This window comes from Coenobita brevimanus, chromosome 30 (assembly GCF_032717465.1).
Source record: "Coenobita brevimanus isolate Jiangsu-jjx chromosome 30, ASM3271746v2, whole genome shotgun sequence".
In the NCBI taxonomy this organism is placed as follows: Eukaryota; Metazoa; Arthropoda; class Malacostraca; order Decapoda; family Coenobitidae; genus Coenobita; species Coenobita brevimanus.
In genome coordinates, this window is record NC_136983.1 from 2,160,208 (window position 1) to 2,188,161 (window position 27,954).

Genomic DNA, 27,954 nt, shown 5'->3' on the forward strand with positions numbered 1-27,954 from the left:
CAAGTGTTTATCATTCTTTCTCTCTCTCTCAAGTGTTTATCATTCTTTCTCTCTCTCAAACAGTAAGCTATTTCCTGAACCTGATCCACCAGCATACTCCTGATAATCGATGTGAAGGGCTGTCAGGGTTTTGCTTCAGGCAGGGATGTTTTGCTTCACTGCTGAAGCAGCTCATCAATCTGGAACACCAAAGGATAATAATATATCAGTTATATACTACTACACTGATGGTGCTGAAAAGAGGCACCTTCATAAGGTAGCACTGACAGAGCTGGTGGCTCTGCTGCCTGGTTATACAGTACAAATGTCCCTCAACTCCCTATTTCCTATTAGAGGCAATGCAGGAAAGGGCAACTTCAACCTGCGGCGGTCCACTAGATAAACATTCCTGATATGCAACATACTACACTGAAACAATACACACTGCTTCATTACATTACAGAGCACACGTACTCTGTCGCCCCCACGTCGTCATATTTCAATACATCCAAAGAAGACAGCAGAGGGGTTCTTTTATAGTGCTAAGGTCTTTCATATTAGGTAGTAAATGTTACTTCGTTTCGTTTCGTTTTTCGTTTCGTTTTTAAAGGCTCCAACATGCTTGCATGTGTCAGCCTTGGTCACCTAATAGTTACTGAGGATAAAATATGCTGCACACACTTTTTTCAGCCAATTCCAATATACGTGGGAGGTCACGTGATTGCTGGCGTACTGGATAGCAGCACTACATGCTGCCATGATTAGTCTTGGTTGTGAATCATGGGAGAATGTTTTGTTGCTCCCTCCACACTGAATTATGGCTAAATCACACACTGGCGGTATTCTGGAGGAATCTCGCAATTTCTTGAGTGATGAGAATCAGCTGTCAGTGCAAGACTCACATACTGATGACTCGTCCAGTGAAGAACTAAAGTGATGAATCTGACAATATTCAAAAGAAAGAAGTCAACAGCAACTGACGTCTGGTAAGTGACATATTTGGTGACACATCCCAACCATGTGCCTGAATTTACGAGTGATTTTTTCGGGCTGAACCCAGCAAGTAGTACAGTAAATCTGAAATTGTGTCACCTTTGGACTCTTTCGAACTAATTTTTGATGCTGATGTGGTGAAGAAAATAGGTCAGTGGCACAGACAAGATATGCCACAGCCTGGGAACAGCAGGGGTCAAAAAGCCAAGAAAACGTAGGCCTAGATGTGAGTTCAGAGGCAACGTTCCTAGTAAGTACGTACAGCACACTGAACTAATTTGTATTTATATAATCTTTCACCGCACTGTATTATTTAAGATAAACCTACTAAAAAAAATATTTTGAATTATATTATTTTTATTATAAACACAAGCAGTGGCTGATTCAGTCTTCCACATATAGGCCTATAGTACATACACACATATATACAAACATACGAAACACCAAAGCTATTTTCGCAAGACAGTAACTTTTCCCTGGAAAAGCAGTGTTGGGGAACGTGGACGGAAAGCCTTGTACGGGGTACTGCATGAGATTAGTCACCCTCGCGGCGAAGGGGTTAAACCCCTTCACCACACTTGCCAATGACTAATTCCAAACAATTTTTTTAGCTCATACTACCACTGGATATTATTCAACTGGTGCCACCAAAAAGTATATGACGAATCCTGGGGAGGTTTGTTCTTTCTAGCATCTCATATGGGTCCCCTGGTATAGTATGCATTATTTACTCTACTACCTGTGACAACGGCAAGACATTAATCTTGATTTACTGTGCAATATATTTCTTTTCTCTAGTAAACTGTATTTCTCTTTCCATAGACATATCACAACTTCTGTTATACAGAAATGTTAGTGCATTTCCTCTTCTACTAGACTGGTACTGAAAGCTATCATTCTGATGACACAATGGCCAGCTACAGTAAAAGTCCTCTAATCTGACCACCAAAAATCCAAATGTCCTAATATGCTGAAATATTCAAGGTGAAATTTTTCTTCTTTTTCTGGTCTTTTTCAACATTTTCTGGGCTTTATCTAAAGATTTATCTGGCTTGGACTTGCACTTGGACTTGGATGTACCTACCTGCAACTATGCAGCTACACTTCTATGCATTTCCAGTATCTAAAACAATAATCCTATCATTTTATGTGTTAGTTTAATGATCATGTACCTCCTTCTGAAGTTTTCAAAGGTCCCTCCCAATAGTAAAAAAAAAAAAAAAAAAAAAAAAAAAAAAAAAAAAAAACTGTAATCTGGAAGACCTTTGATCCCCTGCCATTCAGATTACAGGACATTTACTGTATTTGCATAACTTGGGGGGGGGAAAAAACAGCATGGAAAATTCACACCAAAGCACATTCACTGCCATAAACAGTCAGCTCAATTTTATTTTACCTCCATCCATCCATCACCCAATCCTACATTGCCCCGTGAGGAACGTAGGAGCCCGGGGCTAGGCAGTTGGTCCCGACATTTAAGATGAAAGTGACCAGCCACACTCATCCCTGAGTGGCATTACATGAGCAATAAACCCCAACTACCCCTTGGATATAAACCTTCACCAGGTGCCAAAATTTGGTTATATGGCTACCACCCAGCATAGTAAATGGTTTCCTGGTGTACAGGAAACTATTTGGCTTGTCACTCAGTGTAGAGTCACGCACAGGCAGAAGGAAGAGGAAAGAATGAAGGAAAGACTCCTATTCTATATATTTTCAGCAGATCTTAACATGTACTGTATAAACAGCCAAAAAAAAGGTTTTCCAAAAACATGTACTGTATGGCATATGTCTCCCATACACATCAACCAGGCATCTTACCAATAACTTCAACAGCCTATACTAATCCATGCAGGTGTGCCAGACCCCAACCAAAGACGTCAAAACTGATCTACTGAAAAACTGATGACAATGAGCCATGGTGGAAAACGTACATGACAGAGTGTGCACCAATGATGGGGTTAACAGGGCAGTAATCTTGTGCTGACTGAATCCTTCAGTATGATCTGAATATCCATCAAAATACTATACAGTAATTGACACTGGTCATATACTACCCATCACTGTAATCTGAATAAGCTATCCATTACCATAGTACTCTAGTTAAGGCCTGTACAGTATAGTATACATATCTAACTAAGTATTTATCTATCTTATTTTGTGTGTGCATGCATACATGCATGTGTGTATATGTGAGTGTGTGCATATGTGCACATTACCTGAGCCTTGTACATCTCTTTCACATCTGCCAGATCCAGTCGCAGTTCCTCAACCTCCTCAACTTTCTCTCCGTGCATCTGAAGAACACAAATGGAATCAGTTTCTTCGTGAAGCCAACCTACCTCTTCCTCCTTACCTCCCTCTGTTATTTCAGTTCATTTCACAACAATGATGTTAAGGAAAAGGTGCTAGGAGTCTCCAGGGTTAACCAAGAGAAAAAGCGCTACTGTACAGCCTAAGAGCTGGAAAAATTCATCATACCTGTAGCAGAGCATTATATCGCTGCTCCATCTCAGCATACTGCTCTTGTAGGTCACCCAGCTGGCCTGCTAATGCCCGCTGCTCCTCCAGCTGTGTTGTCACGGCAACCAGCTCCTGTGACAGTGACTCACGCTGCGCCTCGTACCGGGAGATTTCAGAGTGTAGGTGTTGGATCTCCCCTGAACTCAGAAAAGGTCAAAATAAAGTGAGATGCATACACTACCAGTGTTTGTAGTTTTGTATTCTGTAATTCAAGAAGCCATTTATATGAACTATGTTAAGTGGTAACCAGTAAATATATATATATATATATATATATATATATATATATATATATATCTATATATATATATATATATATACTGTATAAGTAAAGCTCTATTGTTATCTATAAATATGTATGTGTACTCAGACAGAATGAAAAAAAAAAATAATGAAAATGACACAAGGGAGTATAGTTTGAAGGGGAAGGAGGTGACAGGCAAAAGAAAAAGGTGGCTGCATATGATAAATGAATGCTTAAGAGTGTGAGGTGTGGAAACAAAAGAACTGATGAACAGAAATGAATGAACAACATACTTATGTATGGCGATTACCACTGCATCCCAACCCTAATTTTCACCTAAGAAATAGGATTATGCAGGATCCAAAAGCACAGAAAGGGAAAGCACTTCTGTACGGATATTATACACCACACACAGTGAAATGAGCCTCACAATCATTCCATATGTCATCCAAGTCATCAAACTCTTGCCAACATCTCAAAACAAACTCTGTTCACGCATATTACTGTGTTTTAATTTCTTAAATTTTAGATATAATTCATATACACCAATGACAGTCATTCCATCAACTACCAAATTTAAAAAATCAATATCATCATCATTATCATCACCATTCGGACTTCCTTTCCCACCCAAGGGCAGGATGAGGAGTAGCAATGTCCAGACAGCCCAAATTTGCCCAATTCAACGGGCCACGCTTCCATTCACTCATCATTCAAGCCCCCGGAATCCTGGCTCCATCGGATACGCCAAAAACATACACCATGCTCTGCAGCTTCACACAAAAGTATCCGATTGAGTCAATCCGGACGCTGCCACGTTAAAAAGGGGTGCCAAAATCCCTGATCATGCACTTCTCACAACATTCATCCAGCTTGCTCAATCTCTTGTCAGTTCCCATGCCTCACCAACTTCCAAACCTCTCTTCCTCACACACTCATCCACCATATCTCTCCACCTTCTCCTTGGCCTACCTTGCCTCCTCCCTCCTTCAAATTCGCTCAGGTATACCTTTACCACCATTCTATTGTTATCCATTCTCTCCATATGACCATACCATCTCAGTACACTCTCTTCGACTCTGGTGTCCACTGACTTCCTCACTTCACACCTTTCACGAATCACATTATTTCATATCCTATCCATCCTCTGCAGTCCCATCTCCACTGCTCTTACTCTTGACTTTTCATTTTCATGCCACACCATAGTCTCACATCCATATGTTAAAGCTGGCACTAACACTCCCTCATGTAAGCCTCGTGCAGCTGCAACACTCAAGCCTCTGTTTCTTATCAAGGCCTTCATTGCACCACCTACTTTTCTTCCTTATGACACTCTACTTTCAACTTCTGCACATTTTCCTCTCTTTTCTATCACTGTACCCAGGTATTTGAACTCTCTCACCAGTTCCAGTCTCTCTCCATTCACTGTAACATCACACTGGGAGTCACCTTCTCTCTCAGTAACTATCACTTTACTCTTTTCCACATTTACTCTCAAGGCATGATGCTCACAGACATCAGCAAAACTCTGCACTATCCTACCAAGTTCTTGTCCGGTAGTTGCAAGCAGTACTGCATCATCAGCATACAACAAATTTGAGATATTCCATCCATCACCATTCATTACCAATGCCATCCCTATCTCCATTACTCGTGTTTTTACTTCTCTCAGCACCCCATCCATATATATATTGAACAATCATGGGGACATCACAAAACCTTGTCACACGCCCAAAGCAATCATGAACCATTCATTTAGCTTTCCATTAACCCTTACACATGCTTCGCTACCATCATAAAAATTCTTGACAGCAAGTAGCAGCTTACCGTCTACACTGTACAAGTGCAAAACTTTCCACAATCCCTCTCTTTTGTCAAATGCTTTTTCCATAAACACCTTATGGTCCTTCTCACAAGCCTTCTTTGCTATCTGTCTCACTGCAAATATTTGATCCATACATCCTCTGCCACTCCTAAAGCCATCCTGTTCATCACTCACTAGGACTTCTGACATCTCTCTTACTTTCTCTATAATAATTCTTCCATATACCTTCCCTACCGTACCACACTCAATAAACTTATGCCACAATAATTCTTGCACTCACTTCGCTCACTTTTACTTTTGTAGAGGAGTACAATCACAGCCTTATTCCACTCTGTAGGCACAGTTTCACTCATCCATGCCTTCTTACATATCTTCAACAAGCACCTCATTGCACTCTCTCCACTGCACTTAAGCATCTCTGCATACACCTCATCAACCCCAGCTGCTTTCCCATTTTTCAGCCGCTTCACAGCACACTCCACCTGTGAGAGTGTCATATCCCCAGGCACTGCATTCCTTCTCTGCACACCCCCAAAACCAATTGTGTTTACAGCCGCTCTGCTCTCTATTCCCATTCATCAGGCTTTCAAAATATTCTTTCCCTCTGGTCCTTACTTCATCTCCATGGGTTAACTCCTATAACAGAAAGAATATCAGGTACCCCATACTGACCTTCCCTCTGACGTAGTGTTGACGTGAGTGCCTCAACAGTTGCGGTGGAGCCGGCACGCACAGAATCATACAGGGACGTCCCTCGTGCCCAACCAGACTCAAACACTTCATCCTGTGGGCCCGAACACACCTGCATTACCGTCAACAAAGTATCTTATTCTGCAATGCTTGGAAAGCGTTATGATGCATATCTCCTAAACCAATAATACTGTAGTAGTAAAGTAATAACTGCAGCCTCAGGTTCATATGCAATGTGCACCCAGTGGACTGTGGGTTTAAGCTGTCCTCCTCCTACAGTCCACCATCTTCTTCTGAGGGGATAGGGAGGAAACTGATTTACATTGTACTACCAGGCAGTGAAGGAACCCAGCTATATTGGTGCCACCATATGACGGCATCCCTCTCCTGCACCAAGCTGATATGAATATGGCACAATCACACTCCCCAGCATCTTTATACAATTAAGTTGTTGTGGTGCTGAAGAGGGATGCCTTCATGTGGTGGCACTGATATAACTGGGTAATGGAGATACCTGGTTAAGCAAACATCACTCAACCCTCTCCCTATCTCCCAAAAGGAGGATAGTGGGCTGCTGGAGAAGGGCAGTTACAGCCGACAGTATACGAAGTTCATGCTTCAGATGAACCTGCTGCTGCTACTACCACCACCACCACCACCACCACCACCACCACCACCGATGCTACTACTACTATTACTACTACTAAGTTCTTGCTATACAAGGGGCTCTAAAGGATAACATCAAACGTGGAAAAATTTAAATCAAGAAAATGGAGGACTGAACAATGAATTTTGGACATATGGTGACACTGAAGTTCTTCCATGAAGTGCCTCACATTATTATTTCTAGAACGATTCTCTGTGGGGGTAACTCTGAAGGCCATCTATCTATTCTCTATAGCCACATACCTTAATCCCACAGGGGTTAGCCACAAACAATTTGCCTCCATGTCACATTACCTTCTGCCATTTGGCTGCCCTCTCCCAGCTAACACCGCCCCCCTTGTAAATCTCTTCACTCCATCCCTCCAACATATCCCTGGCCTCCCCTTCCCCTTATCTCCTTTTGTGCCACCATGAATAAAATATATTCCACTATTTAACCTCCATTTTCTTTGTTTATCAATTATGGAATGTTTGGCATTACTTCAAGGACATTTCTCATATGCCTGACATTGTAAACTGGATGAAATATACAAAAGAACTTTATAGGTAGTAATACAGCTTGACAAGGAAATTCTGTTCTGTACTTAACCCCTTAAAGCACTATTCCCCAGACAATTTTATTCAGCTTTGAGGAGACTTTCTGAACAAGAGGGTTACATATACCCATCATAAGACCCTTAACTGTGAAAGGCTCTTCTTAACTTGAATACTGTAAATAAGTCAGTAGTGGCCTGAGTACAGTGCAAAAACATCAATTTAGTACAAGGGTTGGAAACAAAAAAGAATGTCAAACGAACAAAAAGTAAAAAACAAAAAGAATGATATAGAATGCCAAAAATAAAAAACAGGTAAAAAAAATGGGGAAAGAAAAAATAACAAAAAATAAGTTAAAAAAAAGGGGGGGGGGGGGAAAGGAAGGGGGGGAGGGACATACAACAAGGTTTTTCTGTAATACTCACCCCCCACTGTGATCCGCAGAAGGACTCAGAGAGGGAGCCAGAGATGGATATCCTTGACAGTGACGGCGTTGGTGATGACCGCGGAGTGCTGGTGTGACTGCTCTCCGCCACCACTAGTCCTCCTGCAGGCCCCTGGCTCCCTGAGGTTCCTGATGGTCCCTGTGGTCCTCCCCCGGCCAGCAGGTGGGCCAGTTTGCGGTCTCGGTCCCTCACTTGGTCCTGGAGTGCAGCGGTGCGCTTCTTCTCGGCAGCTAATGCGGTGCGTTCCATGTCCAGCTGTTGTCGTAAGCTGTCCCTCTCTCGACGCGCCTCACTGGCTTCCTCTGCTAGGGATGCTCGTAGGGAGGCTGTCTGGCTGTTCTCCCTGTTGTATACATCATCAATCATCAACATCAACAAACATCAACATCATCACCATCATAATCAATATCATCATATTAAGCCTGCTTCATCACCACCATCAAAACTATTTTATTATCATAATCCTCATCATCTTTCATTATTTCACTACCCTCCTAATCTGTCTTCATCATCATCATCATCATCATCATCATCATCATCATCATCACCACCACCACCACCACCACCACCACCACAATTGTTGCTGCCACTCTTCCCATGAGAAGACGACACAAGGTAACATCCCAAATCATGGAAAGAGAGAGTTCGAATGTGGGAGATCTATCAACAACATTCCCAATGCAATGGGTCACACAATCATCAAGACATCGTTCAAGCCCCGGAACCCTGTGTCCACCTTCCTGGCCTAACCATTTGCACATATATGATCATTTTTCACAGTTTTCTTTATAGATGAGTTTCACATGACACCTGGCAGAAAGTAATATTCAAACCCTTCCATCCAGTGACATTCATTACACTGTACTCGAAATTTTTCTTGTTAATTCAAGTATGATTTTCTTTAGCTTTGGGAAGATGACTACAAGTGATGGGGTTGGGATACAAATTTAAGTTATCTCCCTTAAACTGAATATAATCATCTGGAGGTAGTTTGCCCATTGAATTGGGCAATCTTAGGCTGTCTGGACATTGCTACTCCTCACCCTGCCCTAGGGTGGGAAAGGAGGTCCGGGTAATGATGGTATATGTATATATGTGGCATGATTAACAATGTCATTAGCCCACTCAAACATTCTGAACATGTACCATCAAATCTTCAAGCTATACAGTACTGAATTTATGACAAGGCTTACAATGCTTTCAGGTCCTTTTTTTTTCCCTGTATCAAATCAAACTTAACAGCCCTTTCCCTGAGGCTCAACAGTCCTCCTAAGTAAGACATGCCTTCACATGTAACCACTATGGCACTACTAATCACCATCCATACTGAATAAATGATGGAGCTGCCTCATTTAGGACTTGTATGATGGTATTAGTGAACTTGTTTTATACAATGGTGGGTCTTGTGGAAAATCAATAGTTTTTCTTAACAAGATTCACATCATCAGACTGTTCCCTGAGCCTACATTCTTCGTGGGGTAAAAATGGATTAAATAGATAGATAAATACAAAGATAAATAGCAGATGGATAGACAAATTCATATACACAAACAGGTTATATGAACATGTGCAGTCATACTTAGTGCGAGATTCCTTGAGTGCCTCCAGGTCGGTGGTGATGAGGTCCAGTTGGGTGGTGAGGTTCGAATTCTCTGCACGCAATTTAGTAACCTGGAGAAAGATAGATATATACTGTACTGAGTGTTTATCAATGTACAGTATATGAATATTAGGAAAAGAAATATTACCACACATTACGATAATATTTAGCTGTCATTGTTATCCTCATCCAGCCTCTTTTCCCACTTATGGCTAAGTTATATTTCAATTTTCTTCTAATACTGTTATTTCCATTTTGATCCTTCTGTGCCTTGCCTCCTCCCCTCCATCCCACCTTCCCTGCATTGTCTGACCTCTCTCCCCTTCCCCTCTCCCTCTATGTCACACCTTCCTTCCCCCCTCCCCTCTCCCTCTCTGCCTCATCTTCCCTCCCCTTCTCCCCCTCTGCATCACTTTCCCTCCCCCCCTCCCTCATCTTCCCTCCCCTTCTCCCTCTTTGCCTCACCTACCCTCCCTCTCTACCTCACCATCCCTCCTCCTCCCCCCTGCCTGACACTCCCTGCCATTGCAGACATAGTGTATTTTATAGCATATACTGTACAGTATATATATCATCCCAATTTTGAGAGGCATATACAGTTCTTAAAAAAAAAAAAAAATGTTGTACTTACTACAGGAAGTTGATTGTGACCTAGGTAAATGATAAGCTTAACAGACAGATAGGTATAGACAAACGAGAGAGAGAGAGAGAGAGAGAGAGAGAGAGAGAGAGAGAGAGAGAGAGAGAGAGAGAAAATTTTACTGACCACTTAAAACATGTACATATACACGATATAAATTAGTTTTGTGTGTCCATTTTAGGAGCTTTAATACTCTGGAATGGGGAAGTTCAGCAACCAGTGAAGCATAATAGTAATTTATCTTGGCCAAATATTTACCTTATGACAGAGAGACAACACAAGACGCTATCTTCCCCTAAATAAACAAACCCTCAATTGGTGGTGGTAGCTAAGAGAGGGGTAACTGTCATGCTGTGCGTAAATTGAATTGATAAATACGTTGATGATTTTCTTTATTAATCTATCATAATGACTTTCCTGTTTTTATTTAAATATCAATGGATAGTTTTATTTTTCTACAGCTCTATTACTACAATAAACTCTGTCCCTGTCATTTGCTAAGTTACACAACTACCAATCTCCCAAACAAACAGGAATATAGGCAGCTACAGCCTTTGTTTGTCTATCGATCTATCGCTAGACACCTTAATCCCATAAAGGGGGGCTACAAACAAATCGACTCCATGTTGCCCTGTCCCCCACCATTTCACTGCCCTGCTCCCAGGTCACACCCCTCTCCCATACACCTCTCCACTCCATCCCTCCATCTCATCCTTGGCCTCCCCCTCCCCCCCTTCACCTTACTCACATACACTCTCCTCGTCAGCCTCCCACTCTCCATTCTCCCCACATGGCCAAACCACCTCAGTGAGTTTCTCCTAATGCTTCTTATCACATCCACATCCACACCACAATGATCTTTCACTTCCTCATTTGTCAGTCTTTCTCTCCATGTGACTCCACATGTTCCTCTCAAATAATTCATTTCCACTGCTCTCACTCTTGACTTGTGTCCCTCCAACTAGGTCCAAGCTTCACTTCTATATGTTAGAATTGGTATCACAATACTGTCATGTAGTAACTTTTCACTTCTGTGCTCACTTCCCTGTTTCTTATCAATGCTTTCAAGGAGCCAGCCTTTGTTTGTGTTTATTATAAATGAGCTGCTGTTGTTGTTGCTTAGCCCCAGTCTGTCTGGCTGAGCAGACCTGTCAGCCACAGGTATGTAAATGCATCTGTGGGGCCATCCTACAAGTACAACAGAGTACATACATTATGCAGGGAACCAGTGTCCCCTTGTGATAGACAGTGCCTTGTCAGGGTCAGACCAAGGTCCTTCGCTATGGCGAGGTGCAGGGAAATAATGAAGTTTGACTCCTGGGTGGACACCACAGCTGATTAGCTCCACTCACAGCACACAGCATCACCACGTGAAGGCTCCTCATCAGTGCCAGTTAAGTAAGTAAAATTTATAAGTTATCAGTTAAAAATCATTTCAGAGGAATCAGGCCAATAGTTTTACATGGACGGTGTTCAGTTCATCACTGATGTGAATAAAAAGGAAGCAGCAAGAGACCCAAGAAACATCCAGCCACACCGACATCACATTTTTTTTTTTTTTTTTTTTTTTTTTTTTTAAACAGAATGGAGGAAGGAAAAACAAATGGAGAAAAAAAATAATCCATACACCAGATTACTGGTGTCCTCCGTTCATAAAATATCTGTAACAGTTAGACTTGAACAGTTGTAGGTTGAAATTTGGAGGAAAACAACTCTGGGGATGCGAGTTCCAGGGAGATGCAGTTTGGGGAATGAAAGAATTCTGATAGGCAGAAGTTCTGCAATATGGTTGAGTGACATTCCAGTCATGAGCGCTACCAGATGCCCGTGTAGCACGAGGGAAGGCATGGAGAGGTGGCACCATGGACGCAACTTCGTCTGAGCATTTGCCAAAAAAATATCTGTAAAATAATGCAAGGGAGGCAACATTCCTTCTTACTTGCAGGGGAGGTAGTTTATATGTAATGGCAGGGTTGTTAATGATTCTAACAGCTTTATTCTGAATTTTGTCTAGTTGTCTTAATGCAACCTCCCCACAACCATTCCACAAGGGTGAGCAATATTCAAGCTGAGAGCGCACATGACTCTTATAAATTATAGCTAACTGCTCATCGGCGAAGAAGTTACGGACTCTGTACAATAATCCAAGTTTCTTTGAGGCGGTTTTAGCAAGTGATCTGACATGAGAGGTCCAGCTGAGGGCACTGTTAAGTGAGACACCAAGAATTTCAATACTTTTGGAGATGGGAATATTAGTAGCATTGAAGGTAATGTACGAATCTGGCAATATCTGTCTATTAGTAAACTGTATATATTTAGTTTTACTAGCATTAAAAGAGACAAGGTTGTTTTGTCCCCATTCACTGATTGCTTTAAACCTCTTTAATGGCACTGTCTTATGTCTGCTTTACCTCCATACAGCAGGCTATGCCCTTGGGAAGCATATCTCTAGTCAAGTTAGGGTCATACAGGGTTTTTAGGAAGCAAGTTATTACCTGTCATGGCAAGATTTTCCCCAAATATCTATAGCCTCAAGCCTCAATAATGCCATTCTTATGTTTGCTTTATACTATGCCCTTAGGAAACACATCTGTAGTCTAGCTAGAGTCATAGAAGATTTTTAGTATGGAGCTTAGGGTGTCCAGGGGGTTGGTTAAGATCATCACCATCATCAGTCCCATTTTGCTCCAAATAAACAGGAATGTGGTTAACACATTAACTGTATTAAATGGTCTGGTGCTGGAGAGAGGTGCCTCCCTGTGGTGGCAGCCTTAGGTTAAACCGTACGTTAACACTTTATCCGTGCATACGGGGAGTCACTCTATCTGCCTGACTTTCAGTGATTCTCCTCCCCCATCCCTGAGCCTTGTCCTAACCTGTGCCTGTAATGCAGCAGAGTTGGCAGCAACCTCAGCATACTGCTCCCTCATACTGCGCTCCTTCTCCATGCTGCTGGCTGCTGCTGACTGTGCCTCACCTGTCAACAACATATCCATCATCATCATCATCACCTCTATTTCCTACCAAAAGATGGGGTGAAGTACTTGGTAGGGTCAAAAAAAAAAAAAAAAAAAAAAAAAAAGAGAAAACACCCAATACAGGGAGAACTACTCAACAACATGTTTATCGAAGTGGGCAGGGCGGACACCGCTTGTTGTATGGTGGGTGGATGCAAGGTGGCATTGCATGCACCCTTTGTTTGTTAGTGTGCCAAGTGGCATTGTGCAGGGTGAATGCATTCGCTACTTGTGTGTATTTGTTTTTTGTTGTGTTTGGGTTAGTTTGTGAATTCTGTGATCTCAAAAATGGAGGATGTGGAAGACCAACATGTGTGCATCAAGTGTTGTGTGAAACTCAGAATGTGGCAGAAACTCATAAAATGCTAAAAAAAAAGCATTTAGTGACAATGCTTTGGGGGTTACACAAACCTACAACTGCCTCCCCCTTTCCTTGGGGGAAGCAGCCTAGGTATATAGATAGATAGATAGAAAAATGGGAATGTCAACAGATGACAATGCATGTTCTGGTCGCCCTTCCACCAGTTCAGCTCCTGATAACATGGCCAAAGTTCATGCAACCAACCTCGAGTACCACAGGACATTCCACGATGTTTGTGACATTGTTAGCCTATCGTAAGGAACTTGCCAATACATTTTTTGTGGTGACCTTGACATGAGACGAACCATGCCGACCCAAGGCTCCTGACTGATAAACAAAAGCAGCATCACGTGGAAGTCTGCAGAGCTCAAGGAAATGGCCAGAAATGACCCTAACTTCTCTCACATGTCATTACTGGTGCTGAAAGCTGGGTTTACTGGTACAACCCAGAAACCAAACAACAATCATTGCAGTGGAAGAGCCCAGGTTTGCCCCGACCGAAGAAGGCACATCAGATCAAATGCAACATGAAGTCAGTGCTCATGATTTTCTTCAACATGAAGGGCACTGTTCACAAGGAATTCATTCCTCAAGGACAAACCATCAATGTAAAGTTCTTTTGTGACATTTAGAGGTGCCTCCAGGAGGACATGAGGGGAAAATGTCCAGACAAGTGGTGCAAAAACAAATGGGTGCTTCACCATGACACTGCACACACAGCCTTTGTTGTTCAGCAGTTTTTGGCATAAAAAAAATATGCCAGTTGTTTCCCACCCTGTCTTCACCAAGTTTGGCCCCTCTTGATTTCTTCCTCTTTCCAAACATGAAAATCCAGCTGAAAGGTCTAATATTTGACACCACTGAGGAGATCCAGGAGGAACTGCAGAAGGTACTGAACAAGCTGATGCTTAAGGACTTCCAGAATGTGTTCTGAATCTGGGAGAAATGCTGGGATCGATGTCTGAACGTACAAGGAGACTACTTTGAAGGGGGACAATGGTGATTAGGACCTGATGTAAGGTTTTTCCTTCTTTAGTCAAATTTTGTGAACTTTTGGGAGGCACATCGTAAATAAAAAGACTGACAAACAAAATATACTAACTAAGCTTTGTGGTCAGTTCAGCCTCCAGTGCTTCCCATGATGCCGACTGTGCAGCATGTGCGGCTCGCTGACTCTCCATTTGTTGCAGCAATGGCCGTGTGGCAGCGCTCACAGCACCAGCAACTTCCTCAGCCCTTCCCTCACCCTCCTCCACGCGACGCTGCAGCTCCAGCATCTCCTGGCGTAACTGACTCTCCCTCCTGTTGGAAAATGAATGAAGCTGAGTGAAAACAGATGGAAAGCAACACAAAGACAAGTAATAACAGGATGTATATACGGAAGGAAGAGCAACAAGGTCTGTCTACACCACACTATGCTACTGTAATTGGTTCTCACTCCTAATGCAAAATGAAGGGTGTTGAGCAATAACAGCAGAAAAGTAACAAAAAGATATGTAATAACATGATAAAACATGATGATGGAAGAAAAGTGTCCCCCTCTGCCCTGTCCTCACTCAACTCCATATGATGCTGCAATGCTAACCTGCAATTGGCTCTCCCTCTAGATGGAAAATGAAGAGTGATGAGACAGCAAATGAAAGAGCAACAGGATTAACAACTGGAAAAAAAAAAAAAAATGACTGATGGTAATGAGATGGGAATTGATCACAACAAGCTCTCTCTCTTCTACTGGAAAATGAAGGATGATAGTGAGTTATAACAGAGAAACGGTAATATGATAAATGATAACAAGATGCGGAATCACAGAAGTGGTCTGCTGTCTGAATGGCTATCAGTTCAATCCCAGGCAGGGACAGGGAACAGTTCGATGGCTTAAATCTCGCTAAAACAAACTTTGCTGATCTTCCGTAAGATTCACAAACATGTCAAAAAACACCCCTTTTAATATCATCACACCAATCCTAAATGAGACAGCCCTAGCATACAATCAATGAGGACAGAGGGCATTAGTGCTCATATGGTAACATATGAGTGCTCATATGGTGTGTGGTGTGCAGGTGACAGTTGGACCTCATGGAATGGAATATCAATTCAATGCCCACAGTGAGACACTCGCTGAAAAAACTATGAGAAGGAAAATGAGATAATAACTGAGAAATCATGACAACTGATCATCATTTATTTATCATTCATCCATTATCTAATCCTGTGTTGCCCTATGAGGAGCGTAGGTGCCCGGGGCTAGGCTAGTTGATCCTGACATTTAAAATGAGAGTCACCAGCCTCACTCATCCCTGAGTGGCATTATGTGAGCAATAAACCCCAAACACCCCTTGGATATAAACCTGCACCAGCTCAATCCGACTGAAGTGCAATAATTACTCACTAAACCACCAGGTGCCATAATATGGTTATATGGTTACCACCCAGCATAGTAAATGGATCCTGGTGCCCAGGAAACCATTTGGCTCGTCACTGAGTGTAGAGTCACCCGTAGACAGAAGGAAGAGGCAAGAAGGAAGGAAAGAAAGACAGAAAAGGAAGGAAGGATAGAAGAAGGAAGGACGAGAGGAAAGGGTAGGCACCCAAGAGCAGAACTACATCGAGTGAGTGGATGATGAGCGTCCCTACCTACCACAAAGACAACTGATAATGAAAGAAAAGAAATGTGAGAACTGATAACTACATGACAATTGTGAAAACACCAAGGATACTGCTAACACTGAAAACTGGTCACAACATGACAAATGATCACAACACAAATACTGAATACTGTATGAAAGCTGATAACAGCAAGAAAACTTATCACAGCATTATACATGATTACAGCAAAAAAATGACATCGAATGAGGGGAAAAAATCAGATGATGATAAAGTGACAACAAAATTACAAATGACAGCAGGATGACAACGACAATGATGATGATGTAATAAAACAATGATGAAGCAATAAAAACCTGTGTAAGAGTACTAACGCATCAGCCTGAGCATGTGTCTGTGCGATGGCGTGCTGCAACTCTGCCACCTGCGCTGCTAAAGCTTGTTGTTGTCGGCTGGCCTGTTCCTCCGCCTCCGTCAATGCCGCCTCCAGTTGTTTACGTGCCCCTACCTCAGCACTCAGTGCCTGTTCCTGTGCCTCAGCATCCCGGGCTGCTGCTGTACGCTGCAGGTCAGCCACCTCCCTGAGGATATACACAAACACAGAGACAATAACATGATATATAGACATGTCTCTTCCTTACTCTCAACACACACACAAACAATACACTGATACATTAATGAGTCTCCCTATGTATCTATCTATTTATTGCCACATGCCTTAATTATGTAAAAAATGGCCACCAAAATAATTACTCTGCTATTTGGTTGCTCTCCCTCCAACTCACTCCCCTCCCCCCCCACCTCTCATATATGTCTCCATCTCATCCTTGGTCTCCCCCTCCCCCTCTCCCCCACCACCTCATTCAAATGTACTCTCCAAGTCAAACACTCACTCTGAATCCTCTCAACATGGCCAAACCATCTCAGAGTATTTCTCTGAACACTTTCAGCCACATTTCCCTCCAAACTATTATAAAATAACAACAAATAACACACAAGAGAATGTCATGCAGTAATATGTACAATATAATGCTTAAAAGAGGTGGCATATAGCTCCCCAAGCCACTGATAATAATTTTACGTATAATGAGGAATTCTGGTGTTCAGATAGAATACTGATCCCCCTGGAAAAGTACCTAAATTTACCTAACCTAACCTAACTTCAGGTTTTAAATATTTACAGGAGATGTCAGTTTTCCATTGAGTTAGTTAGTTTTCCATACTAGAAGAGTGACTCGCTGGGTGATTTCCATGGAGTGATACCTATAATACACTGATAAACTCACCTGTATGCAGCATCGAGAGCATCCTTGAGTGCCTCCATCTTGCCAGTGAGTTCTGCATTGTCCTGTGTCACTCTCTTCACCTCGGCCTCTAGTCTCTGCCGTGATGCGTCAAGCTGACCCACTGCCTCCACCTGTCGACGCTCCACCTCCTCCTTGGCACCCAGCTGACGACGCAACCGCTCAAGTTCTCGTGACTGTTCCTCAAGCTTCTCTCTGGGGTACATTATAATAATGCAGTTTGGGTAAGCTTAGGCTCTTCTTCTTCATCATCATCATCCAATCCTGTGCTGCCCCATGAGGAGCACTGAAGCCTGGGGCTAGGCAAGTTGGTCCCGACATATAAGATAAGACTGACCACCTTCACTCATCCCTAAGTGGAATTTCATGGGCAATAAACCCCAACCACCCCTTGGATGTAAACCTGCACTGGCTCAATCTGACTGGAGCACCTTAATTGCCCACTAAACCACCAGGTGCCACCCAGCGTAGTAAATGGTTTCCTGGTGTACAGGAAACCATTTGGCTTGTCACTCAATGCAGAATCACCGGGAGATAAAAGGGAAGAGGAAAGAATGAAGGAATGAAAGACAGTAGAGAAAAGATGGAATGATGGAAGGAAGAGAGGAAAGGCCAGGCACCCAACAGCAGCACTACACTGAGTGAGTGGTTGGTGAGCACCCCCAACAACCATGAATTATTATTATCAATACTATATTTTTAATGCTATATGATCAAAATTTATGAGACATGTCATTATGAGTCATTTTACAAGAGTACGTGGGGTTACATGGAGAGACAAACAAACGAGGAGGTGAAGGAGTTGGTTTGGTCATGTGGAGAGGATGGAGAATAAGAGACTAACTAGAAGAGTGAATGAGAGTGAGGTGGAGGGGAGACTCATGAAGAGATGGAGGGATGGAGTGGAGAGATTTATGCAAGAGAGGATGTAAGTCTGAGAGAGGGTTGCCAAATGGCAGAGGACACAGAGACATGGAGGTGATTTGTTTATAGCTACCTCTTACAAGATTAAGGCATCTGGCTATGAAGATAAATAGGTTACTTATTACTAAGTTCTCCCACTATTAGGTTATTGCTTGCTTCCTGGACATTACCTCAACATATCCTTGGAAAAAAAAAAAAGTTAGGATGATGATGCTAAGCAGAGGGCCAAATCTATATAAATTATTGTTAGCCAGATGAACTATTTATAAACTGTTTTCAATTATTTCTTCAGTGGTCAAATCGTAATGTCCATGACTGTTCTTCAAGGCACTGAGCCAAGCGGCCTTGACACTGATGCTGCTTATGTGCTGGGCAAATTCCAAGCATATTTCTTCTGTAAGGGAAACAATTTTGGGCGGTCTTTCAGAGAGAAGTAACTGGTTAAGGAGGAGGATGAAATGGGAGTGTGCTTTCACCTGACAGAATTGGGCTACTCTCACAACATGAATGATGAGTTGCGATTGCATGAAATTTGATGAGCCTTACATGTGAGACAGCAATGAGTCTCCTTGGCTACTATGGTTTGTTTTTCACCTGGTGGAACTAGGCCACTCCCACAACGCGAATACAGTACTATATCATGACTGTATGAAGTGTAATGAACATTAATCACGAAGTACAAATAAGTCCCCTTGGTTACTACTCAAATTGGCCCTTCAATTTAAGCTGAGAGGAATTAGTTTTTTAGTCAGGTTACAAAAATCACATTACAAGATGCTTAACCTTGTGCTGCAATGGTGGCCTCCCCAGCCTTCTCTTTAATGTGCAAGGAGTATATCAGCTGCTGAATGATGATGAATATGGGAATGTGGATGAATGATGATGAATACAGATGAATGTGGATTATGATGATTATAGATGAAATGTAAAGGAAGATGAATGTGAATTAATGTAGATAAATATAGATGATGATAAATGAATGACTGAAAATGAATATGGGTGATTTGGATGAATATGCATGAATGTGGATGATGATGAATATGTTGAATGTGAATGTGGATGATAATGATGATGAAAACAGCTGAATGTGAATGAATATGGATGAAAGTAGATTATGTTTGTAAGACCCCCAACCCCACACTACCACACTGAGATCCTTACTTCTGAGCAGCAATGGTAGCCTCCCCGTCCTTCTCCTTGACACGCAGTTTCTTCAGCATGGTGGAGTAGGTCAGTTGTTGCCGGCTCAGCTTCTCTCCCTCCTCCCGCAGCTCCCGAATCACAGTCTCCCGCTCCTCTCGCTCCCGCGCTGCCTCCACCAAGCTCAATCTGGTTGCTGCTTCTGCTCTCACCTCCTGATGTGAACATGGAAACATGATAAGTTCAGTTGTGGTTATCTTGGGAAGGGCAATCTCTTCACTATGATGATGTCTCTTACACTATGTCCTTGTTGTTGTTGGTGGTGGTGGTGGTGGTGGTGATGATGCACCAGGTTCATTTTAGCTGTGAACCTGGTGAACTGCAGACTGAAGTTGCCCTTGTCCTGCAGGCCACCATCCTCTTTTCAAAGGATAGAGAGGTGAGAGATATTTATATTACTGGGCTGTGGAGCTGTCCTGTCACATCAGTGCCACTGCAAGAAGACATCCCTCTCCATCACCACACAACATTCCTGATTTCTCCACACATCCATCCAACCATCATCCAATCCTATGTTGCCCCATGAGAAGCATAGGAGCCTGGGGCTAGGCAAGTTGGTCCTGACATTTAAGATAAAAGTGACCAGCCTCACTCATCCCTGAATGGCATTATGTAAGCAATAAACCCCAACCACCCCTTGGATAAAAACCTTTACCGGCTCAATCCGATTGGAGGGCCATAATTACCCACTAAACAAGCAGGCACCAAAGTTTGGTTATACGGTTATCACCCAACGTAGTAAATGGTTTCCTGGTGTACTGGAAACCATTTGGCTTGTCACTCAGTGTAGTCACCTACAGGCAAAAGGAAGAGGAAAGAATGAAGGAAAGAAAGACAGAAGAGGGAGTGTAAAGTCACCTGTAAGCAGAAGGATGAGGAAAAAATGAAGGAAAGAAAGACAGAAGAGGATGGAAAGAAAGAAGGATGTAGAAGAGGAAAGGGAAGACACCCAAGAGCAGCACTACACCAAGTGAGTGGATGGCGAACCCCCCCACCTACCACACAATTTTATTTATTTATTTATTTATTTCTTAAAAGTGGGGTGACCATCATACACCCACTCAATGTAGTGGTGCCTTGAGGTGACTTTATCGAGTGACAACTCTAATGGTCTACTGTAACCCTGGAAACTATTTACTATGCTGGGAGGTAAACATATAACCACATGATGCCTGGTGACCTCATGGGTTATGGCACCCCAACCACAAGAGCCTCTTCCACCAGAAACATGGTCTGGAACAGCTTTAATGAGGGTCCATGTGATGTCACCCTTAGCTTAAGCTGAGATTTTTTTTTTTTTTTTTTTAAAGCCGTGTCACATTTTTTCGATAAGGGCTAAGGTGTTGCCCCAGGGTAGAGGACTTTAGTTTCAGAGCGTGTAGCACTTTATGATTGGATGCCCTTCCTGATGCCTACCAATGACCCATAGGTGGACTTGAACCTCCAACCCTTCAGTCAGAGCACTCCAACCCACTGAGCCAAGGAGGCTACAACCAGCTAGGTGACAGGAGAGAACTACCTCTCCCGGCACGGCAGCTTACCCAGGTGCGGCGCGAACTCAAGACTCTTCAGTCTCAAGTCAGGCACTCTATCACTGAGCCACCATGCCCCAAGAGCCAAGGTGAACTAAGGTGGAGCGGCCTGAGATTCTGAGAATGCGTAACATAAAAAAAAAGACAGAAAGAAAGATGAAAAACTGAGACAACTATTGCTATTACCTCAAGTAGTTTCTTAGTTGCCTCCTTTTCTCTCAAAGCCTGCTGGAACTTTCTCTCCATGGTGAGAAGACGCTGTGTGAACTCCTCTCTCAGGCTCTCCTCACCCGCCCCACCTCTCCCTCCCTCATACTCTTCAACTTGACTGCAATGGAGGAAAAATAAAGGATGAGAGGAGACAAAAATAAAGAGGTGAGGTGATGAAGGGAGAGGAGAGGAGAATAGATGACAGGAGAAGAGAGGAGAAAAGATGAAAAATGTGACAAGGAAAGATCCTCATCCTCATCATCATCACCATCGTAATCAACTGAGACACAAAGAAAACAGGGTGAAAGCAAAACTAACGAAGTTAAGTACTGATGCCTCTGGATTTTATTACTCATACTGTACTGAAAAAAAAAAAAAAAAAAAAAAAAAAAAAAAACTCCCTTTGTGCTTTGTATTTTGACCCTCAAAACAAAGAGCTTACGAAGAATAATGTCCAGTATCAATAACTGTCCAAAATACTGTATTCTATTACTGGTACTGCATATTACTCAATGAAGAAAACTATCTATCCATCCATCTATAGCCAGATGCCTTAATCCCATACGGGGTGGCTGCAAACAAATTGCTTCCATGTCACCCCGTCCTCTGCCATTTCATTGTACTCCCCTCAGCTCGCACACCCCTTTCTCATATACCTCTCCCCTCCATCCCTCCATCTCATCCTCAGTCTCTCCTTCCCTCTGCCCCCCTCCACCTCACTCACATACTCTCTTTCTCACTCTCCATCAATAACTGTAATTTATTTGGCAAGAGCCAAGAATTTTATTTCTATACTCAATTACCAGACAGCCAAGAATTTTATTTCTATACTCAATTACCAGACAGCCAAGAATTTTATTTCTATACTCAATTACCAGACATATCAACAGACACTGAAAAATATAATTCAGGTTCAAGTTCATTAAACATACAGGTTTGAAAGATTATTTAGTTGATTGTACATTACATACGGGTAAGACAAGAAAACAGAATACAGAAAATGTACGTGTGTGTATGCACGTGTGTGTCTGTGTGTGAGCCATTATTCAATGGTTAAGGGAGCTCCCCTTGCACCTCTCTTGCCATTTTGTTTCTGAAATCTGGAACATTTTACATCCTTGTAGGTCATTTATGCACTTTATGTCAACAGGATACAAGACAACAAAGGCTATAGTATGAAAGAATGGGATGTAGATCGAACAGAAGGCTGCCTGATGGAGGAGGACAGCAATTCATCTGTGGCCACTCCTTATGCAACTAAGGATTTAAGATGCATGGATATATAAATAGATAGGTGATGGATGGATGGATGGATGGATGGATGGACGGATACTGATAGTGAAATTGATACAATACGAAAAATAAATTGGTAAGGAAAGGGTTGTAGAAAGCTTATTAAGGCGACAAAAATATAGTTCTGTATGAGATGCCTAACCTCTTAAGACGTAGGTTGGTGTCCTGTAGCGCTGCATTGACCTGACTCAGCTCCAGTACCTTGGCCTCACGCGCCTCTAACACCTCCGACAGTTGTGCCACACGCTGGTACACACACAAGAATTGAACATACACCATTAACACATTTGCTGTTTTTATTTCATCAAAACAAGACCATACAATGTTAGCCTGAAAAATTAGACTTGCATCTCCAATTATTATAAATACTGTATCTGCCACCCATAATAACAACTTGTTAGTTTAATATGACAATCTGCTATTTCAAAGGAAGAGTTGTAACACAGAGATGACAATATAAATCGGAAACAATACCTGCTATTTCAAAGGAAGAGTTGTAACACAGAGATGACAATATAAATCGGAAACAATACCTGCTATTTCAAAGGAAGAGTTGTAACACAGAGATGACAATATAAATCGGAAACAATACCTGCTATTTCAAAGGAAGAGTTGTAACACAGAGATGACAATACCTGAATAAACAGCATTCTTTGTGACATTCCACACAGTGAAATACTGAAGAGTACCACTATATAACTGCACAATTATCACCAAAACATGAATACTGTACTACAAGAACTCATCTGGTCAATGTTACAGATGCCTTCAAACTGATAAGAGTCAGTTCTAACTGTTCACAAATGCAACAGTTTCTTTTAAATTTCCTGTTAAAGATGCACTGCCCTTCCTTGCAGATGACTGGTTGATTAAATTATGGAAAATGTATTAATATAGCTACTGCTTATTATAAACGGTCCTCTGCTGGACCCAACCTCCCCGGAGGAAGTAATAGCCAGAATTAACCCTTTCCCATAGTGGTGAAGTTTAAACAAGGAGGATGTGTCTGTGTGAAGTGATGCATATGAAAGGCAGTGTGCTGTAATGGGTATTTATATGCGTGCCTCAGAGTCTATGTCACTAGCAGAACCAACATGATGCAAATATATACAAGCATATAAAAGAGCACACTATCAATACCTACTTTACATGTGTCCCATTGCTTGGGTTTTGAATCCAAGACAGAATTTAATTTCAATGACATAAAACACTCTAGTGTTAGCTGGAACAGAATATTGCAGCAGAGTTGTGCCACCTATAACAGCGTTAACGATACCAGTATTAACACTCAGGCTCCTGTGATTCACTCTTTTCTCCCAACCACGAGACAGCTAATGCCATCAACATTAACACTCTCACACTCCTACGATTCCTCTCAGCTGAATAAACTTATCTTGTGTTAACTAGAGGGTTCATGGTACCAGTATTAACATCCTGAGGTTCATCTGACTTACTCTCAGTTGAATAAAATCATCTGACAACATCAAGAATACAACAGTAGAGTTGTTCTAGCCATGACAGAGTTAACTGTACCAGTATTAACACTCTCTCATGACTCACTCACAGCAGAATAATATAATCAGGTAAGATGGAATAAATTTACCGTATACAGTACAGTATTTGTCTTACCCATGACAGGGTTAACTAACTCTATGACTAAATCATCTCCTACTACTCATATGTAAAATGATCTGGGGTTAACTGAAACTTTTTTTTTTTCCATGACAGGGCTAATTAAAGCCATCTAGCATTAGCTGAAATATAATACAAAAGGGAACTAACCCCTTTCTCCCACTGATGTCACTGCTATTTTACTCTTGTTGCTTTCAGATGGTTTAACTGAACTGAGGTAAGACCTCTAATACTGACGGGGGATATACCATCCCCCTGCAGTTCCTTCCTAAGCTGAGTGAAATCGTCAGGTGATAAGAAAAACAAAGAACAAAATATATCATTACATGAAGGGGCTGTTGTTGTTGATCTTGTGGCTCCTGGCTAATCTGAAACAAAAACCCCATGAACTACTGGCTTAAGGTCCCCTTCCCCTGCAGTTCATCATCCTCCATTCATGGGATAAGAAAGTAGTTGTGAGATGCTTGTATTACCAAACAGCTGAGCAGGCCAGTTATATCAGTGCCACCTTATGAAGGCAATCCAAAGATATATGAGAAATCCATGTGCAATTACCTTAACAAGCTTCTCCACTTCATTGGAGCTGTGTGCCTCGCAGGAACTCTCACTGGTCTCGGACATATTGGACTGGTTCCTGCGATGACCTGGGGAGCAGCAGAGGCAATATGGAATAATTAACCCCTTGCTCTTACCATATACTTTCATTGCACACAAAAAGGTATCTTGTTCTGAAGGTGTCTGTTAATGCTAAATCTATCCCATCCAGATTGAAAAGTTTATCCTTGGCCAAATAAAAAAATCCGGAGATGAGAAGAATAAATGGAAATATGACAGTGATTGGTTGATTAACACAAAAAGATCATGGCAGCATACCAATGTACGTCACTGCTGCCGTAAAGTCAGTACATGCAGCACAAGGATAAAACATATACACCTGTGCATATAACAGTGCATCAACACTTATGTCTTTAGGCCCAAGGCTTAATCCCTTGAAGATGAATGACATCTTTTTAGTTTATTCTGGCTGCTACTAGATGATTTTGTTCAATTTAGGAAAGGTCTTTCATAGGGTATAGGAAGTGTTAGGAGGAATACACTGAGGTGGTTTGGCCTTGTGGAGAGGCTGGAGGGTGAAAGACTGACGAAGAGAGTGTATGTGAGTGAGGTGGAGGGGGGAAGAGGGAGGGGGAGGCTGAGAATGAGATGGAGGGATGGGGTGGAAAGGTATATGAGAGAAAGGGGTGTGAGTTGTGAGCGGGGCAGTGAAATGGCGGGGGACAGGGCGACGTGGAGGCGATTTGTTTGTGGCCACCCCGAACGGGATTGAGGCGCCTGGCAATAGATAGACAGACTTTCAAAGTGTGGGGCTAATGAAGGCTATATCTAACCCCACAAGTTTCTGAAGCAGCAAGAACAAACAAAAACAAATGTCACTTAAAAAAAAAAAGGTCATGCACATTAAAGTGGTTAACCCTTTGACTGGGTGAGTTTCTGTGACCTGGATAAACTCATCTGTCATTTGAATACGAGTACAACTTGAAGTTCTTTATTCTTTACCAAAATGATAATCATGGTAGTTTCTGAATATTTGGTGTCCTAGTCTTCTCCACCAAGGTATACAGAATTCATCCATCATTAAAAGTAGTAATATGCAAAGAAGATATTTCTTACCCAGAGAGTAAAACACATGGAAAGTGAGGAGAAATTCACATTAATAATAATAACAATAATAATAATAATAATAATAATAATAACCAATGCAAGTGGATAATGCAAATTATCTTGTCCACTCCAGGTAAATCTGACCCCAACCAATAATTTTAGATCAAAAGCATCAAAACGACTGAATCAATGACACTGTAGGGTCACGTGGGGGAAGTTATATAATGACTAATGAAATGCCACGCATATCTTCTGCTTCACTGAAATTGGTATTAGGACTGTATGGTGGTTTTGTATGATGTAAGATGCCTTGTAGTCAAAAGGATTAAGGTGCTCCAACCAGAAGTGGCCTACATGGGGTTTAAATCTAAGGTGTGTTTGAGGTTTATATCCTCCTCTGTCTGTCTTTACTTCATTCTTTCCTCATCCTTCTGTCTAGAGATGACTTTACACTCCCTCTTTTGTCTTTCTTTCCTTCATTCTTTCCTTTTCCTTCTGCCTATGGGTGACATACACTGAGTAACAAGCCAAATGGTTTCCTGTACACCACGAAACCATTCACTACGCTGGGTGATAACCATTTAACCAAATTATGGCGCTTGGAGGTTTAGTGGGCAATAAAAGTGCTCCAATCAGATTGGGCCTGTGTAAGTTTATATCCAAGGGGTGGTTGGGGTTTATTGCTCACGTATTGCTACTCAGGGATGAGTGAGGCCAGTCACTCTCATCTTTAATGTCAGAACCAGCTTGCCTAGCCCCAGGCTCCTATGCTCCTCATGGGGCAAGGGTAGGATTGGATGATGGATGGATGGATAGAAAAACAAAATGAAAGCGCTACACATACACACATAACAACCTCAGTCTTGCAAAAGATTAAAAAAATATCTTTTTAATGTGGATTTTTTCAGTGTGTTCCTACCTTCCCACTACCTATATACTACACTCCCCTCGAACCCATTAGCAGTACTAAAGCTCCCTCCTACAGTGGCAATATATGAACAATGAATGTCAATCACCCCCTGGACTTAGGAATTATTGTAGAGCTGTAACATTCTCATAGGCCTTTATGATATACAAATGCATCACCAATACTATCACCACCACCACCACCACCACAAATACATACAAGCAGCAATATTATGACTCACCAGCAATAACATACATCACCATGACCACCAATATATATCATGCCTACCACCAATACCACACCACAATTACCACCATCACCACCACCACACCATCATTACTATCACCAGCACCACACCATCATTATCACCACCACCACCACACCAGCAATACCACCATCACCATCACACCACAAACTAGCACCAGATATGACTGCTTCATCAGCTACCTCTAAACATGTCAGTCAGTAGTCCTTGAGCGATGTGGTTGGGGTCAAGGGTGGCCAGACTGCCGGGCCGGAGGAAGTGTGGCTCACCCTCTGATTCACTGATGCTCGTGAAGCTGGCGGTCATGGATGATGGCAATGCGGGTTCACCTTTGGAGTCAGTACCGACAAAGGCTTAATTGTAACATAAACAAGGTGGGCAAAATGAGGAAATATAGGTGAGACACGGGGAAAAAAAAAAAAGAAGGTAGGAGTAAAGCTGGTAGTACTGGTATAAACTGGTACTGACAAGAAGCATACTGGTATGTATGGTGGCACTGTCACCGTGAGTGGAGCAGTTTTGGCATCCACCTAGAAGCCAAACCACCTCATATTTCCCTGCACCATGCCATGGGGAAGGACCCTGGTTTGCCCTTGTTGAAGTGCTGTCTACCACAAGGGGGCAGTGGATCTCTACACAGTGTATGTACAAGTACTATACTAAACCTGTAGGACAACCCCACAGAAGCGGTTGTTTTCCTGTGGTTGACAGGTCTGCTCAGCAAGACAAACTGGGGTAAAGCAACAACAACAACCACCAGTATAAACTTATATTAAAAACATAAACATGGTAGCAGTGAAGTTAGCAATCACAAACAAGGGAACACTCACTCACCATTGGAGTCAGTTTCGGTAGAGGCTTATTAACTAACATATACACAATACAGAGTAGAAAGTATACGAT

General features: G+C 42.2%; 1 protein-coding gene across 1 annotated transcript in view; it reads right to left on the minus strand.

The window, feature by feature from the left end:
- Positions 1–123: 123 nt before the first annotated feature.
- Positions 124–27,954, minus strand: part of LOC145395206 (uncharacterized) — a 56,564-nt gene continuing 28,733 nt past the window's right edge. The window contains exons 13-27 of the mRNA XM_080268895.1: positions 27,234–27,380; positions 24,773–24,861; positions 22,728–22,831; positions 21,269–21,410; positions 19,512–19,705; positions 17,409–17,621; positions 16,497–16,703; positions 14,621–14,820; positions 13,017–13,117; positions 9,480–9,571; positions 7,880–8,243; positions 6,237–6,348; positions 3,454–3,632; positions 3,192–3,269; positions 124–179 (exon numbers count right to left, since the gene is read on the minus strand). Coding sequence (XP_080125021.1) covers positions 156–179; positions 3,192–3,269; positions 3,454–3,632; positions 6,237–6,348; positions 7,880–8,243; positions 9,480–9,571; positions 13,017–13,117; positions 14,621–14,820; positions 16,497–16,703; positions 17,409–17,621; positions 19,512–19,705; positions 21,269–21,410; positions 22,728–22,831; positions 24,773–24,861; positions 27,234–27,380 — 2,246 coding nt within the window. The 3' untranslated portion in view covers positions 124–155. The remainder of the gene's footprint in view (positions 180–3,191; positions 3,270–3,453; positions 3,633–6,236; positions 6,349–7,879; positions 8,244–9,479; positions 9,572–13,016; positions 13,118–14,620; positions 14,821–16,496; positions 16,704–17,408; positions 17,622–19,511; positions 19,706–21,268; positions 21,411–22,727; positions 22,832–24,772; positions 24,862–27,233; positions 27,381–27,954) is intronic.